Source organism: Schistocerca nitens, chromosome 11 (genome assembly GCF_023898315.1).
Source record: "Schistocerca nitens isolate TAMUIC-IGC-003100 chromosome 11, iqSchNite1.1, whole genome shotgun sequence".
In the NCBI taxonomy this organism is placed as follows: Eukaryota; Metazoa; Arthropoda; class Insecta; order Orthoptera; family Acrididae; genus Schistocerca; species Schistocerca nitens.
In genome coordinates, this window is record NC_064624.1 from 58337805 (window position 1) to 58351889 (window position 14085).

Consider the following 14085-nt stretch of genomic DNA (forward strand, 5'->3'; position numbering starts at 1 on the left):
GAGCTCTCTCTGAGAAGTGGGTATACGTACTACCTGACAGTACACCCATCCCGTTAGTAGTAGTAATTTGATAAGACTGTCCCACAGGGATCCCACGAGATGTTAGGGAAACAACCGACAACCCAGGCAGAGCCCTGCATGCCTGAGCAAGCCTTATATGAGGCAGCAGGTGCCCCAGAGGTCATCTGCTAGAGACTGTTACACCTCAACAGCCATTCACCACATCAGCTCGTAGCACACCTCGAGGCTGAGGTGTTCCCTCGCAGTATAAGCAGTGAAGCCGAGGTTCCCGTCCTCCAAAACACACAACATTCCACCGCTGTAATGCAGGGTGGTCGAATCTATGTCGGTGGTGGAGTGAGGCTCCTTTTTTTCTTCTTTCCAGGAATCATTACAGCTAGTGTCTTCATCGCTCAACTTTTACAGTAACACTCCCTTACTACTGCTCCTGCACTAAGTCCAAGAGTTTTTGATGTGCGTTCGGCAGGAACCGAAGGCTGTCCATAAATGCTTACGTATTCTTTCTCCCGCTCGTAAAACTCTCAACTTCTCCGCAGTAATTCCAGTTTTTGGCTGTTTAGCGGCACTCCTCGATACAACCGATTGTCACTAGATGAACAAACTTTTTCCGTAGCATTTTTCACATATCAGTATTTTCTAAAGCACAGAACAACGCAAGCACACAGATGCGCAAAACAAAGCCGGCAACGCGTGAGCTTCGATGTCACAACCGGAAGCGATTACTGCACTGAGATCAGTTTGTGCCACACGCCTGGTGCCTCGCGATTCACTCATTAACATGTTACACTGTGCTGTAACGTGTTACACTGTTAACCTGAAACGCATACATCAAGTGCAAAGTTTCACTCGCCTCGGTATAGTGTGAGAGTGGTACAAGAGTTGAAATTGAGGATCAGGAGACTAGAGTTCAGTATAGTAACTTGCAGTTAACAACTATTGCTAACTGTCAATTGGAGCCCTTGCTTTACTTCATGTCAGATGAGGCCTGGTTTCATTTGTTATGTCACAAACTTCAATTCACATATTCTGCACTTACAGCAGACAGGTATTTGGCATGCGCTGTCTGACAAGTGCATTGTTGGCCCCATATTTTTGCAATTACACCTTAGACAGAGCCAGATATCGAGAGATGTTTGACTCTTTCTATTACAATTACCAGATGCAGAGAAGTTGTACACAGTATTCCACGAAGATGGAGCAACTGCTCACACATCCAACTAAAGCACATCCCACATCACCAATGTGTTGCCTGTCCGCCTCGATTGCTGAGTGGTCAGTGTGACGGACTGTCATGCCAAGGGGCCCGGGTTCGATTCCCAACTGGGTTGGAGATTTTCTCTGCTCAGTGACTGGGTGTTGTGTCGTCATCATCATCCCCCCCCCCCTGCCCCCCTCCCCCATTGAAGCGCAAGTCACCGAAGTGGCGTCAACTCAAAAGACTTGCACAGGCAACCGGTCTACCCGACGGGAGGCCCTAGCCACACATTTCATTTCATTTCAATGTGTTCCCTGAAGACCAGGACTTAACACGGTATGTTTCTTATTTATGGGGCACACTACAAAAGGAAAGTGTATGCTGACAGCCCTCGCACAATAGACAATACATTGCTTGAAAAATTAACAATACCACACCAGCAGAATTACAGCCTGTTGCCGGCAACAACTTCACACGATGGCAACGAGTCTCGATTCAATGGCCACCACTTCCAGCATCTCTTATAAACATGTAACTATACGTTTTTTAATGTTATTTTTACCTATTCTTTTTTAGTTAGTTCACTGCTACTTTAAGCCCAGCTGTGTGGCCTACCGGTTTTATGTCTGCCTTAGAGAGTTTTTTTATTCATCTGAACACTGACGTATTTCAATATCTAATGATGAGTGCACCAAAAATGCATTATATTTGTTGACCGACTGATCACATTGCACTAAGTGATCTTGAGCAGTACTGCTGAACTGGACTTTACTGCTATCAGAAATCTGAAACAAATTACCAGAGGCAGCGGAAATTTTCACTGTGTTGCATTTACACATTATAAATTGAAGTCTCACCCTTGCAGCGCATTAAAAAAAACCACTCCTCACAAAACAGACTGTCACATTACTGTTACAATTGTAGCACGGGCACCAAACAGTCATTCCACACTGCAACTACCCTTATAATGTTACATATCCCTTGTTATCAAACTGTTCGTAGATGTACAGAAAGTAAATATCTTACGTTGAGCTAATTATTCTATTGTGGTGAACATTCGTATAATTTCATAGGGACAGAGATGATATATTACCAGATAACTGTTACTTATCTTGCTATGGCTGTCTCATTGTTTATGCTTTCCAATTAATAGGTCTAAAGTTTTTTCTTTCAGTCAAAGTTGCTGGAATAGTACTGCTTTTTGACATCACTATTTATTCATAAATCCTTGACAGTTTCTACAACACCACTTGTTAAGTAAATGCATTGTGCAACATTTCCACACACCACACACAATCTGATCGGTCTCAACAACTGGAACTACTCGTATTATGGCGCATTTGGCATCTAAAATTTCTGTAAGTATGGAAAATCGAGGATGGAATAATGACACTATTATGAAAAGGATAGACTGCTACTCACCTTATGGCAGAGATAAGGTACTCAGCCACACACAGGCACAACGAAAAGGCTACTAAGCACATAAGCTTTCGGCCAGGAGGCCTTCTTCAGAAACAAACATACACACGTTCATACCAACGCAGCTCACAAACAGACGACTACTGTCTCTGGTAGTCTTTTTGTTGTGCCTGTCTGAGACTCAACATCTCTGCTATGTAGTGAGTAGCAATCTATCCTCCTCATAATATTGTCATTTCTATAAGTACTCCAGATCCTTCTAGAACAGGATGTAGTTCAAAAGAATTTTATTATGACTGTCTTAATTGGAATTACTTTTTGGGTATAATTTGCACAATTTTTCTGGAAATAATTATTTATATAAAGATTTATGCACCTAATAATTAAGGTTGCCAACTTTGAAAACATAAAAACTATCAGCTTCCTGTCTTTGTATAATTGTCGACTGAATTATCGATAACAAAATTAGAGAAACTAAAATAGATATTTTGTTTACCTGAAAACTGAAGCATACTAAACGTTTCACTGTAAAGTGGTTTTTGACCCTTTAAGTTAACAACCGCGGTTACTATTTTCACAGTTTAAGATCACTGTTGTTAAATGGATCAATACGAGAAATAAAATTATATTATCACAAAAATAGTGTTTTGGTGATCAAATATATGCTTCAGATGTGAAATAATCAAACATTTCCACTGAAGTACAAAAGTTCTGAGGAGGCAAGATTCCTTACAGCTAGCACACCTGCAGCTGCACTGCTGACGATGAAACAGAAATAACAGGCTGCCTACTCACCACAGTGGCCGTGGCGATGACAGGGTGCTGGTTGCCCACGCCGCACTGGCCCAGCTTGTTGTCACCAGCTGCAAACACGGCACCCGTATCTGCAAACAACGTCACCACCTTTACCTCCGTGCCCGGCAGTCGCTCACTCCGTCAACCCATTCGCGGCAGTTCCACCCCTTCCAGGTGAACCGACAGCTGAATGCACAAATGCTTTACTGATTGGTTAAAAAAGTGCAACTGAAACGAGAATATAAAAAAAAGTCTGCAAACATTAACTGTTGCACTGCACATAAATGCAAGGTTCCAGAAATGGACGTCACGGTCGGGTTTACGAAACACGCCTGTGCTGTCTTTCGTTTACTCGTAAAGGCCGAGACGACAAATGGAGTCTCCTGAACTGTTTGGTAAACAAGAACAATAACAATAAAAGACAAAAAATATGCCAAGAAATATAATTTACATAAAAGTATCATATGAAAATGTCAAATTGTAGTAACTATTACTTATTTTAGGACAGCTGTTGAGATATTTAGCAGCAAGATATTTAAAAAAATTTAGCATTAAATTTAGAAATTAACAGTTTTAAAATTACAATCTGCAACTTCTGTTTTTTTCCCCATTTTTAATATATGTGAAACGTATTATTGCGCAAACTACTGACAATCTTCACTAAACATAAACAATTTGCACATTAAGTACTTTGGCAAGTGTCAGCTTCACCACAAAATTTTGGTATTTTTATACACACAAGCTTAGTACAGAAATAAAATAAAACTGGAGTATTATTTCACATTAATGTGGCTGTCTGAAACAACAGTGTATACCCATTCTTGTTGTGTAAAGTGTCTTAAGACCAAACTGTGTTGTGCATGTTTCATGTTCAACAAAATAAAAATTAAATATTGCAAGAAACTGAACCTGAATAGCATTGTAATATTTGCCATATCTCTCCAAGTTTAAAATTCTATTTTCCCTGCAAGTTATTTTTAGGCTTTACACACTTTCCCTATCAGACACAAGAAAATCTAAATTATACGTAGCAACCTTTAACTACAGGTACAAACACAGTGAGTCTGTGCAAAACGCAATATAGCAAAATATACAAACTATGTCACACAGGATCTTTTAAAAGGTAGTAAGCACCCTTTACGGCAGTCTCTTCAAATGAGCTCAAATGGCAACCTGTGCAAGATGAATCACACTTTTGGAATAAAAACACAACCTTTTGATGTCTGCATAAAAAATGCCTTATTGTAACATAAAACATATATACAGCAATAGTACTGTTCAGTATCTAGAAACAAAAAAATATTTTCTGTTTCACATTTTGCACTTTGTACCAAATTTTAATTTACTATGACTATCTACTTCCATTTTAATGCCACTGAAAAATAATAATGAAAATAATAATAATAAAATAACATTACTTTTATGATTCAATATTTATTAACTAGCATTTCCATTCACACATCTGAATAGCTGGGTCTGTTTAAGTGTCCAGTTCTGGCATATGGGGAGGTGTGCTAGCCTCAGATGGAAGCTGCCTCGTGGATTAATGACGGGCGGTCAGCCCACATTTCAGTTTTTAAGTGCTTTTCCACATCGACCTAGGCAAATACCGGTCCGGTTCCCACATCACGACTCGGATACAAGATAAGCAAACACTTTGAAAACGGCAGCGCCACATCTGACTGTGCTGTTCCACTAGATGCAGAGAGACAGGACGGGGAGTGGGGGAGCCGGCAGTGGTCGCCATCGGGAGTGACGATCCTATTGTAATAACACCCCGCATACGAGAACGGTCGGTTCTCTGCAAAACTGGAGAAGTACTGCACCAGTACTGACCAGGCCTGAATAAGGAGCACTGAAAAGGAACGAGCTTTTCAATGTGGCTGCTCGGAAATAATATAATCCACAAAGACGACATTTTGAAGTTTTTTTGATAATTGCATAGTACTCCTTTCGGAAAATGATGTACGGACACTGACCTTCAAATCCTACAAATACGAAGAATACTGAAGACAGCCCCTGGGCGTGGCTGCCTGGTGAAATGTGTACCGTATTTACTCGAATCAGCCGCACTTTTTTTCCAGTTTTCGTAATCCAAAATATTGCCTGCGGCTTAGAATCGAGTGCAAAGTAAGCGGAAGTTCTGAAAAATGTTGGTGGGTGTCGCCACAACTAACTTCTGCCGTCGAATATAGTAGCACTACACAGGTATGGCTTGCAGGAACAAAGATAAATACTGGTGCCAAAACCTCAGCGTCAGTAAATAAAAGAAAAGGAAGAATGTAAACATTCTGCCACGATTCTTTTGTGTTTGCTGCTATCTCATTTAAATCCTGTCTGCCTAATAAACTACGAAAGTAGAGTGAGAGAACAGAAAATGCGGAAGAATATACATATTGTGTCATATTTATATTCGTATTATTCTTATGCCGAATAGTGGTACAGTCAGAAATGACGCACGGCAACTGAATAGATTTTTAAACTTAAGATGATTAATTTCTGTGCAGAATGTAATGTACTAAAGAGGCATCTGCAAAGATTTTCAAACGGAGAAAAATTTTCACTAAACTCTCGTTCAGAACATCATCTATCATACGCAGTCTATTATTTGGTTCTTGTTGCTCATTATCAAAGAAAGCAGCAGTGTAAGTAACAACAAATAGCAGTCTCCTGCCATTGTTTCGCTTATGAGACAATTCCTCTCTCTCTCTCTCTCTCTTTCTTTTTTTTTTTTAAATGTAAGCTACAGTAGCTCGCACGAAAGCAAGCCATGCCGCGAGCAGCGACAGGTCGTAAACACTCATTATCAGACTGTGACAAACAATGCATGATGCAGTACAATAATGCATTGTGAGCTTAGAGTGACATAAACCCCTATAACAAAGAGAACGGCACTTACCAGATAAAAGCAAAATAAGCAATCGATTCAAACCAGACGAAGCACGTGGAAAAGGAAGGGTACCCGTATAAATACGGACGGAGCGCCTGACACATTGCAATGGCTACTTGGTACAGCTTAACTTTTAAGCTTACGACTCGAACCAAACTACTGTAGCTGTATCTTCATCCGTTCGACCTCAATTGTGTTTCACGTTACAATGGACCAACTTTGTTATGATTTGGAGGGGCAGCCTAAAACTTTTCTCTCACCTTGAATTTCGAGTCTGAAATTTCAGGAGCGGCTTAGATTCGGTAAAATTTTTTTCCTCGATTTCAAATCTCATTTTTCAGGTGCAGCTTAGATTCAAGTAAATATGGTAACTACCATAGTTACTCATCTGGCAGATAGGGCGCACGCGCACGCACGCACGCACGCACGCACGCACACACACACACACACACACACACACACACACACACACACACAATGTAGCAGACTCACTCAGCTTACCTGTCAGCAGCAGAGTATGGTTCCGCCCACACGCTGCACCGACCACATTCAGGTTCTTCACAGCTTCGATGGGTGTCGGTATATCGCGCCTCACCGTATCCCCGAGGCCCAGTTGCCCCTTCTCGTTTCGACCTGTCGGAAAGAGAGCGGAGCCAAAAATCAGATGCGTAAGTGAATTTTTCCTTTAGCGTTTACGATGCAACAAATTAGTGGTCAGCTGTAGAGCAGGAAATATCTGCTCTCTGTACTTCAGCCACTCAAGTGAACTTTTATTGCAATACTGTCTATGTTACTGAAACACTCAGTATTTTAACCACTTAAGAGAATTTTGTTTGCAATACTACATACAATGCTGAATGGTTTCTTTAAATTATTATAACACTGACACGTTTCAATTACTATCATAAGAATCCGAACTTAGAACCTGTGAAACCAACTTTCACTGTCAGCTGCCAACTCCAAAATCTGAAGATTGAAAATCTCCTCCACCAGAATCAAAACGGGGTGAAAAACCAACTGCAGCATGTCATTCCGAATAGAGAAAAATCTTCAGACGTAAAAGTAACTTCGCTTGTACCCTAAGGGAGTGTTGTAGGATGATTACTTTCCACAATATATATAAATGACACAGTAATCGAAGCAGAGAAGTTACGATGGTAGAAAACTTTGGTGAAAAGCAGAAGACCTGCGGAGTATTGACACTTGGTGTACAGATTGGAATTTGACATTCTACATAAACAAATTTAGCATATAATGCAGAGGCAGAAAGACCCACCTTTGTACGATTACACAATTGCAGAGCAATCACTGGAAGCAGTTACATCGATAAAACATCTAGGAATACACATGCAGAGAAATTTAAACGAAATTACCACGTAAAAATAATCGCAGGTAAGGCAGATGCAAGACTGTGATTCACTGGAGGAATCCTAAGGATGTTTTCAGATCAGTCAACCAATTCATTGCTTCCTTGTGTGTGTATCTCACAAGAAAAGATTGTACATAAAATAAGAGAGGTTCACACACGGGGCTTACAAACAATTGTTCTGCAATTGTCCCAGTATGTTCGATTAATGGTGAACTTCTGAGTACACAGCAGAGTTGGCATTTCCATTTTATGTGCAATATTTTGATGACCGACCCAGTTTTCATCACACGCTGTGAGCTTTGCTGTTCGTGTGTAATCACCGCCTGCACTACAACCCCTCTGAACTACTGTCAAAGACACTAGTACAGGCACGCGTATTCAAATACAGAGATACGTAAACAGGCAGAATGCGGCACTGCGTTCGGCAACATCTATACGAGACAACGAGTGTATGGCGCAATTGTTACATCGGTTACTGCTGCTACAATTTCAGGTTAGCAAGTTTTAAGCGAGTTTGAATGTGGTGTTACAGTCGGCACAAGAGCGATAGGACACAGCATCTACAAGGTAGCAATGAAGTGGAGATTTTCCTGTACGACCATTTCACGAGTATACCGTGAATATCGGGAATCCGGTAAAACTTAAATCTCCGACATCGCTGTGGCCAGAAAAAGATCCTGCGAGAATGGGACCCGACGATGACTGAAGAGAATCGTTCAATGTGACAGAAGTGCAACCCTTCGGCAAACTGCTGTATATTTCAATGCCGGGCCATCGACAAGTGTCAGCACGTGAACCATTCGACGAATCACTGTTAAGGGCTTTCGGAGCCGAAGGCCCACTCGTGTACCCTCGATGACTGCACGACACGAAGTTTTACACCTCACCTGGGCCTGTCGACACCAACATTGGACTGTCGACACCTGGAAACGTATTGCCTGGCCAGACGAGTCACTCTTCAAATTGTATCGAGAGGATGGACGTGCACAGTAATGGAGACAACCTCACGAATTCCTGGACCCTGCATGTCAGCAGGGGACTGTTCAAGCTGGTGGAGGCTCTGTAATGGGGTAGGGCATGTGCAGTTGGAGTGATACGGGGCACTCGATCCATCTAGATATGACTGATGTAAGCATCCTGTCTGATCACCTGCATCCATTCACATCCATTGTGCATTCCGACAGACTCTGGCAATTGCAGCAGGACAATACGACACCACACACCTCCAGAATTGCCACGGAGCGGCTCCGGGACACTCTTACAGATTTACGGATGGCCCTGCGGGATTTGTGGTGTCAATTCCCTCCGGCACTACCCCAGACATTAGTCTGAGTGCATACCACATTGTCCTGCGGTACTTTTACATATTCGTGGGGGTCCTACACGATATTAGGTAAGTGCACCAGTTTCTTTGGCTCTTCAGTGTATAACCGAATGAGAGTCCCAATGCCCATTATGCTCTTTGATATCCATTTGTTTTTCAGAGCCCATACTAATATTCCCTGAAATGTAAATTCTCCTCAGCATTTTGCAGCTTTGCCGGACCCATTGGCCGGCAAGCTCTTAATAAACCGAGTGCCAGACACAAGGTTTTGTTCAAATTCAAGCCTCCATCCCCGTTTATTAACATTTCTGACATTTTTATTTCAACAGTACCTCGTCAAGGTGTCGTAGAAACTAGGCATCTGCACCATTATACGGGTCTAATCATATTTCACTCCATAATTATAGTCGAAGCAGGGTTTGGCAACAGCTAATTTGTCGTCGTCTAACTCGGGTGTATCACTGATGCTCCTGGCATCTCTCCTCAACTGTTCTAATAGTTTGTCTAACATAAAACATGTAACATTCACGTGGAATGCAGTACAGACGCAGCATTTGGAGGTCTGAATAGTTTTTAACATTACAAAGAAGATTTTTTACACTTGTCAGTGATTCTGTAGGAGTTTAGTGATTTTTCCAGACACTAGGCCAGCATTAGGTAGTTACACTGGTCAGCCAGAACATTACGACCACTGGCCTACTATCGATATAAACCAGTCCGGGCGATAGCAGCGTCACCTGGCGAGAAATGACTGCTAGTTAGACAAACGCACAGTGCACATAGCATCAGAAAGCGTGCTGCCCCTATGTAGAATTGCGAAGGCAGACAATCTATCCGAGTTTGACCGAGGGCAGACTGGGATTGCCCAGGGGCTCAGCACGAGCATTTCAGAAACTGCACAACTTATTGCGTGTTCGAGGAGTGCAGTGGTGAGTGTGTTCGACACGTGGCGAAACCACGTGCAGATGTCGTGGGGTCGGAGGCCACCCCTCGTACAAATGTTGGAAGTCGTAGGCTAGGCAGACTGGTAAAACAGGACAGGTGGCCAACTCTGGCGGAACTAACATCAGACTTGAGTGCTGGGCAGAGTACAAGTGCTTCTGGACACACAGTGCACGGAACACTCGTGACAATCAGCCTCTGCAGTTAACAACCCACGCACGTGCCGACGATATCACCACGACATCGGCAACTACGACTGAAATGGGCACCGGATGTCGGCACATTTGCAAAGCATTGCACGGTCTGACAAATCCCGATAGCTTCTCCATTGTGCCAATGGGAGTGCACGAATCTGTCATCTTCCAGGGGAACAGCTCCTAGATACCTGTACTGTGAGACACAGATAAGCTGGCAGCAGCTCCATTATGCTCTGGGAAACTTTCACACGGGAATCCACGGGTCCAGTGGAGCCCGTGCAAGGCACCGTGACAACTCGCCATATCTGAACCCAATCGAACAAAGCTGAGATATGATTGAACATAGCATCAGAGCTCATTGGCCTGCACCCTGGAATTTACAGGAATTAAGTGACGTGTGTGTGTGTGTGTGTGTTAATTCCCTCCAATAATCAATGGAGACCTCACTGCTTCCACACCACATGTCACCTGTCACCGCTGTTGTCCTTGCCAAAGGTGGACACACAAGCTATTAGATACAGGGTCATAATGTTCTGGCTGAACAGTGTAAGCAGTTTTCTTGGCTGCTCTATCAATGGCACATTCTCAACCTCTTTCTCAGGCTTTCTCAAGAAGAGAAAGAGGTCACGGATTACGGACCAGAGTCTTTGGCTGATGGGCTCGAGGCGTGGATATAAAGGTAGTCAGTGTACATGCACAGGTTTTCCACAACTGCCAATTTTGAGAAGAGGCTGCCAGTGATGACAAACACATACGGAGAGGTGTCTGGAAAACTAAAAGAAGCCCGATTTAGGCCTTTAAATGCTGTATTTCAGATATCCTTAGCGGCTAATGCTATGTACGTAGTATTTTTGATATATATTTTATTCTTTGTTTTTCAGTCTATTTTTTCCACAATTGCTGATATACAAGTTGTATAGCTTAAATACAGTATTTTTCAACTGTAATGGAAGTTTTATTAAGACAAACACGTTTCACTTTATTTTAATCAGCGTGTATACAAGGACAAGAAAACAAAAATTTATCGGATTTCCCATTTAAAAATACACTTTCTCCCGGGTGAAAATACACTTTTTCCGTGTTAAGTGACAGAATACTCCTCCTCGGAACTGTAAAACTTATCAATCCGTCGAATGGTTACAGTTTTATTTCGCATTTTGGAATGATCTTTGATGTGTAGTAACATGTATGCTGCATACTTTTGTATGACGAAAGTATAAATGTGAGTTCCACTAAACACCGCATGTTACTTTCTGAAGCATTGAAATCGAGATTGGGATGCTCTTTTGTAAGCCAGTCCTGGCTCGTGTCACATGATCTCGCCAGCCAATGACAGCAGATATTCAGAGCATAGAACACGTGATGTAGTCAGCCAACAGTAAAATCACTGTTAAGTAGCGCGTACACACAAATCGGAAAAGTTAATGGTTTAAATTAATATACATAGTGTTATTACAACAAAAGCAAAGCTTTCAAATAAAATGAAGATTAATAAGCTGCAAGAGAAGCTTTCACATATAATGTTGATCTTTTTTGCACTTGTTACGCTTTCAGATACTTCACATAAATATGCCAGAAAATTTTTTAATAATGACATAAATGTTTGATATTCTGGGCTAGAAATTATTCTAAACAATCGTCCTCAAAGAGTTGATTTTTAAATGGGAGTCAAACAATGTCTGACTTAAGAAATTGATCATACATTCTTGCACACAGTTAATCTTCCATTAAAGGAAAGTTACTTTGAAAGTAACAGTTTTCCAACTATCATTTGCAATATTTTCCCGTGACCCGTTAGAAATAGGTTTGTTTCAGCAGTTGCCAGAGAGCACCAGATAACAGGCGTCACCACGCTTGCGCAGCTACGATGATGCAGGAAACCTGTGTGCTCCTACATGTAAAACATTAAAAGACCTTACATTATGTTATAAAAGAAACAAGACGTCAGAGGATACTCCAAGAGCATCGGAATTTCGTGAACCGTACTAAAATGCACAATTCGGCTTAAAGTGCAGATTCGTATGTCCAGATTCGGATGTAGTACCAGTACTGTATTCTCATGTTTGGTTCTTTATTATGGCACAATGCCATAAGTGCTAGAAGATGAAAACGTGCACATTAAACACTTTGCTTCAAATACACTGATTGCCTCAACGGAAAAGATTAATAAAAGCCAAATTTCTTTAGCAAACTGACAAAAATAACTCTATTGTTCTGCAAGGCGATTAATGCTCGACTGTCAGAAAGATGGAAACAAAATAAATTCTGAAAATAATGATATATGTTACCCTTCTGTAATTATGTGAACCTATTTTAATTCACTTCAAAGCTCCCAACCACAGGAATCCGTTTTGTTTTCATTTGACATGAAAGCAATAAACAAAGAGGAAACAGCAAAATCGTTAAACTTATTAAACACGGGGCACATTGAGACTATCCACCTCCCCACTACAAATCTGACTGCTCTACGCATCAGCCCCGGATCGACAATATTTTCGAACCGCGGCAATACTAGATAGTGACGGTCCCAGTAGCATCTAGCTGCATGCTGCGACTGCTTACACAGCCAACAGCAACACATCTGTAGCCAGAAGTGGAAGAAGGTACTACTCGTGCGCGACTCCACTGCGCGTGCACATGAGCCCATTCACAACTGCTCAAATGAATCTAATGTAATTGCGTAATCTTCCCAATCCTTTGACACATTTTGCTGTTGGAAGACACTTGTATTATTACTGTGTTTTGTTGCTGTATATGGCGCATTTGCTTTGCAACTTAAGTTTTCTTTTTTTCTTTCTTCTCTCTCTCTCTCTCTCTCTCTCTCTCTCTCTCTCTCTCTCTCATTCGTGTTTTACTGCTGCAGTATTATTCTACAGGAGTGGGATACAGTACTATCCTTTGTTATTGTATTGTTTCTTACCAGTCAAAATTACAAAAATTTAACCAGATTCCTGGAATTCTATAAAATTCCTGGAATTCTATAAAATTCCTGGAATTCTATAAAATTCCTGTGTTTTTCCCTGATGCAAAAATTCCTGGGTTTTTCCCAGATGCAAAAATTCCTGGGTTTTTCCCAGATCTCCTGGGTCTCATACACGCTGCTAATGCATCTTTAGTGGTCAGGTTTTTAGTTGTTTACGCCATTCTTTCTATTCTTCCACATACGTGTTAGATTTTAGCACACAGCACTTTCACCAACACTAAATACATTCATGTTTTTGTGTTGTGAAGAACCACTGTCATCTCACCATTTTGTGTGTATTGTTAAAATAAAGCAAAACAAAGTTGGTCTTAATACATCTTTCATTATAGACAGTATTTAACCTATATAACGCGAGTATTTGTGAACATAAGTAATGTCACAAAATAACTAAAAATTTCATCCATCTATAATAATTTACTTCCAGAATAATTTAAGGAAAGTTAAAGGATACGGCCATTATTGTGGTAGTGTCAGTGTGCTGCATATTATTAATTATGGATAAATAGGTGAAATGCATACCTTGTGGTGTCACCTGATCAGAAAAACTGCAACAGCTCGTGAAAAATGTCTTTAACCTCGAGACGTTACTTGGTTCGAAAGCAGTTTTATTCCTATACTTTATTAGTCAACATGCGCAGAAAGAAATTTTTTTTCCTCACTCATCATAATCTACCTTAGTAAGATGTGCTGCCAAACACGTTCGTACACGTGTTCACCACATGCTTTGGAAGAATGTCACTGCAATCTATAACACTTTAGAGTAGCATATGATTAGTAAAATGTAAACAGTACCTTCATGTGTATGATACACTGTCTAAGGTGAATCATCAATGAATGGAACATGTTAACAGATGTGATAGCATGCATTTTATTGTATTTTGTGATTTTTATGACGTAATAGCCATCTGTGGGTACTACATATATGGACATGGCCATGTGCACAAGATGCT

General features: G+C 41.2%; 1 protein-coding gene across 1 annotated transcript in view; it reads right to left on the bottom strand.

Moving 5' to 3' along the window:
- The window catches only part of LOC126212992 (protein RCC2), an 87717-nt gene that overhangs the window by 59396 nt on the left and 14236 nt on the right, over positions 1-14085 (bottom strand). Inside the window, exons 3-4 of the mRNA XM_049940534.1 lie at positions 6822-6953; positions 3431-3519 (exon numbers count right to left, since the gene is read on the bottom strand). Coding sequence (XP_049796491.1) covers positions 3431-3519; positions 6822-6953 — 221 coding nt within the window. The remainder of the gene's footprint in view (positions 1-3430; positions 3520-6821; positions 6954-14085) is intronic.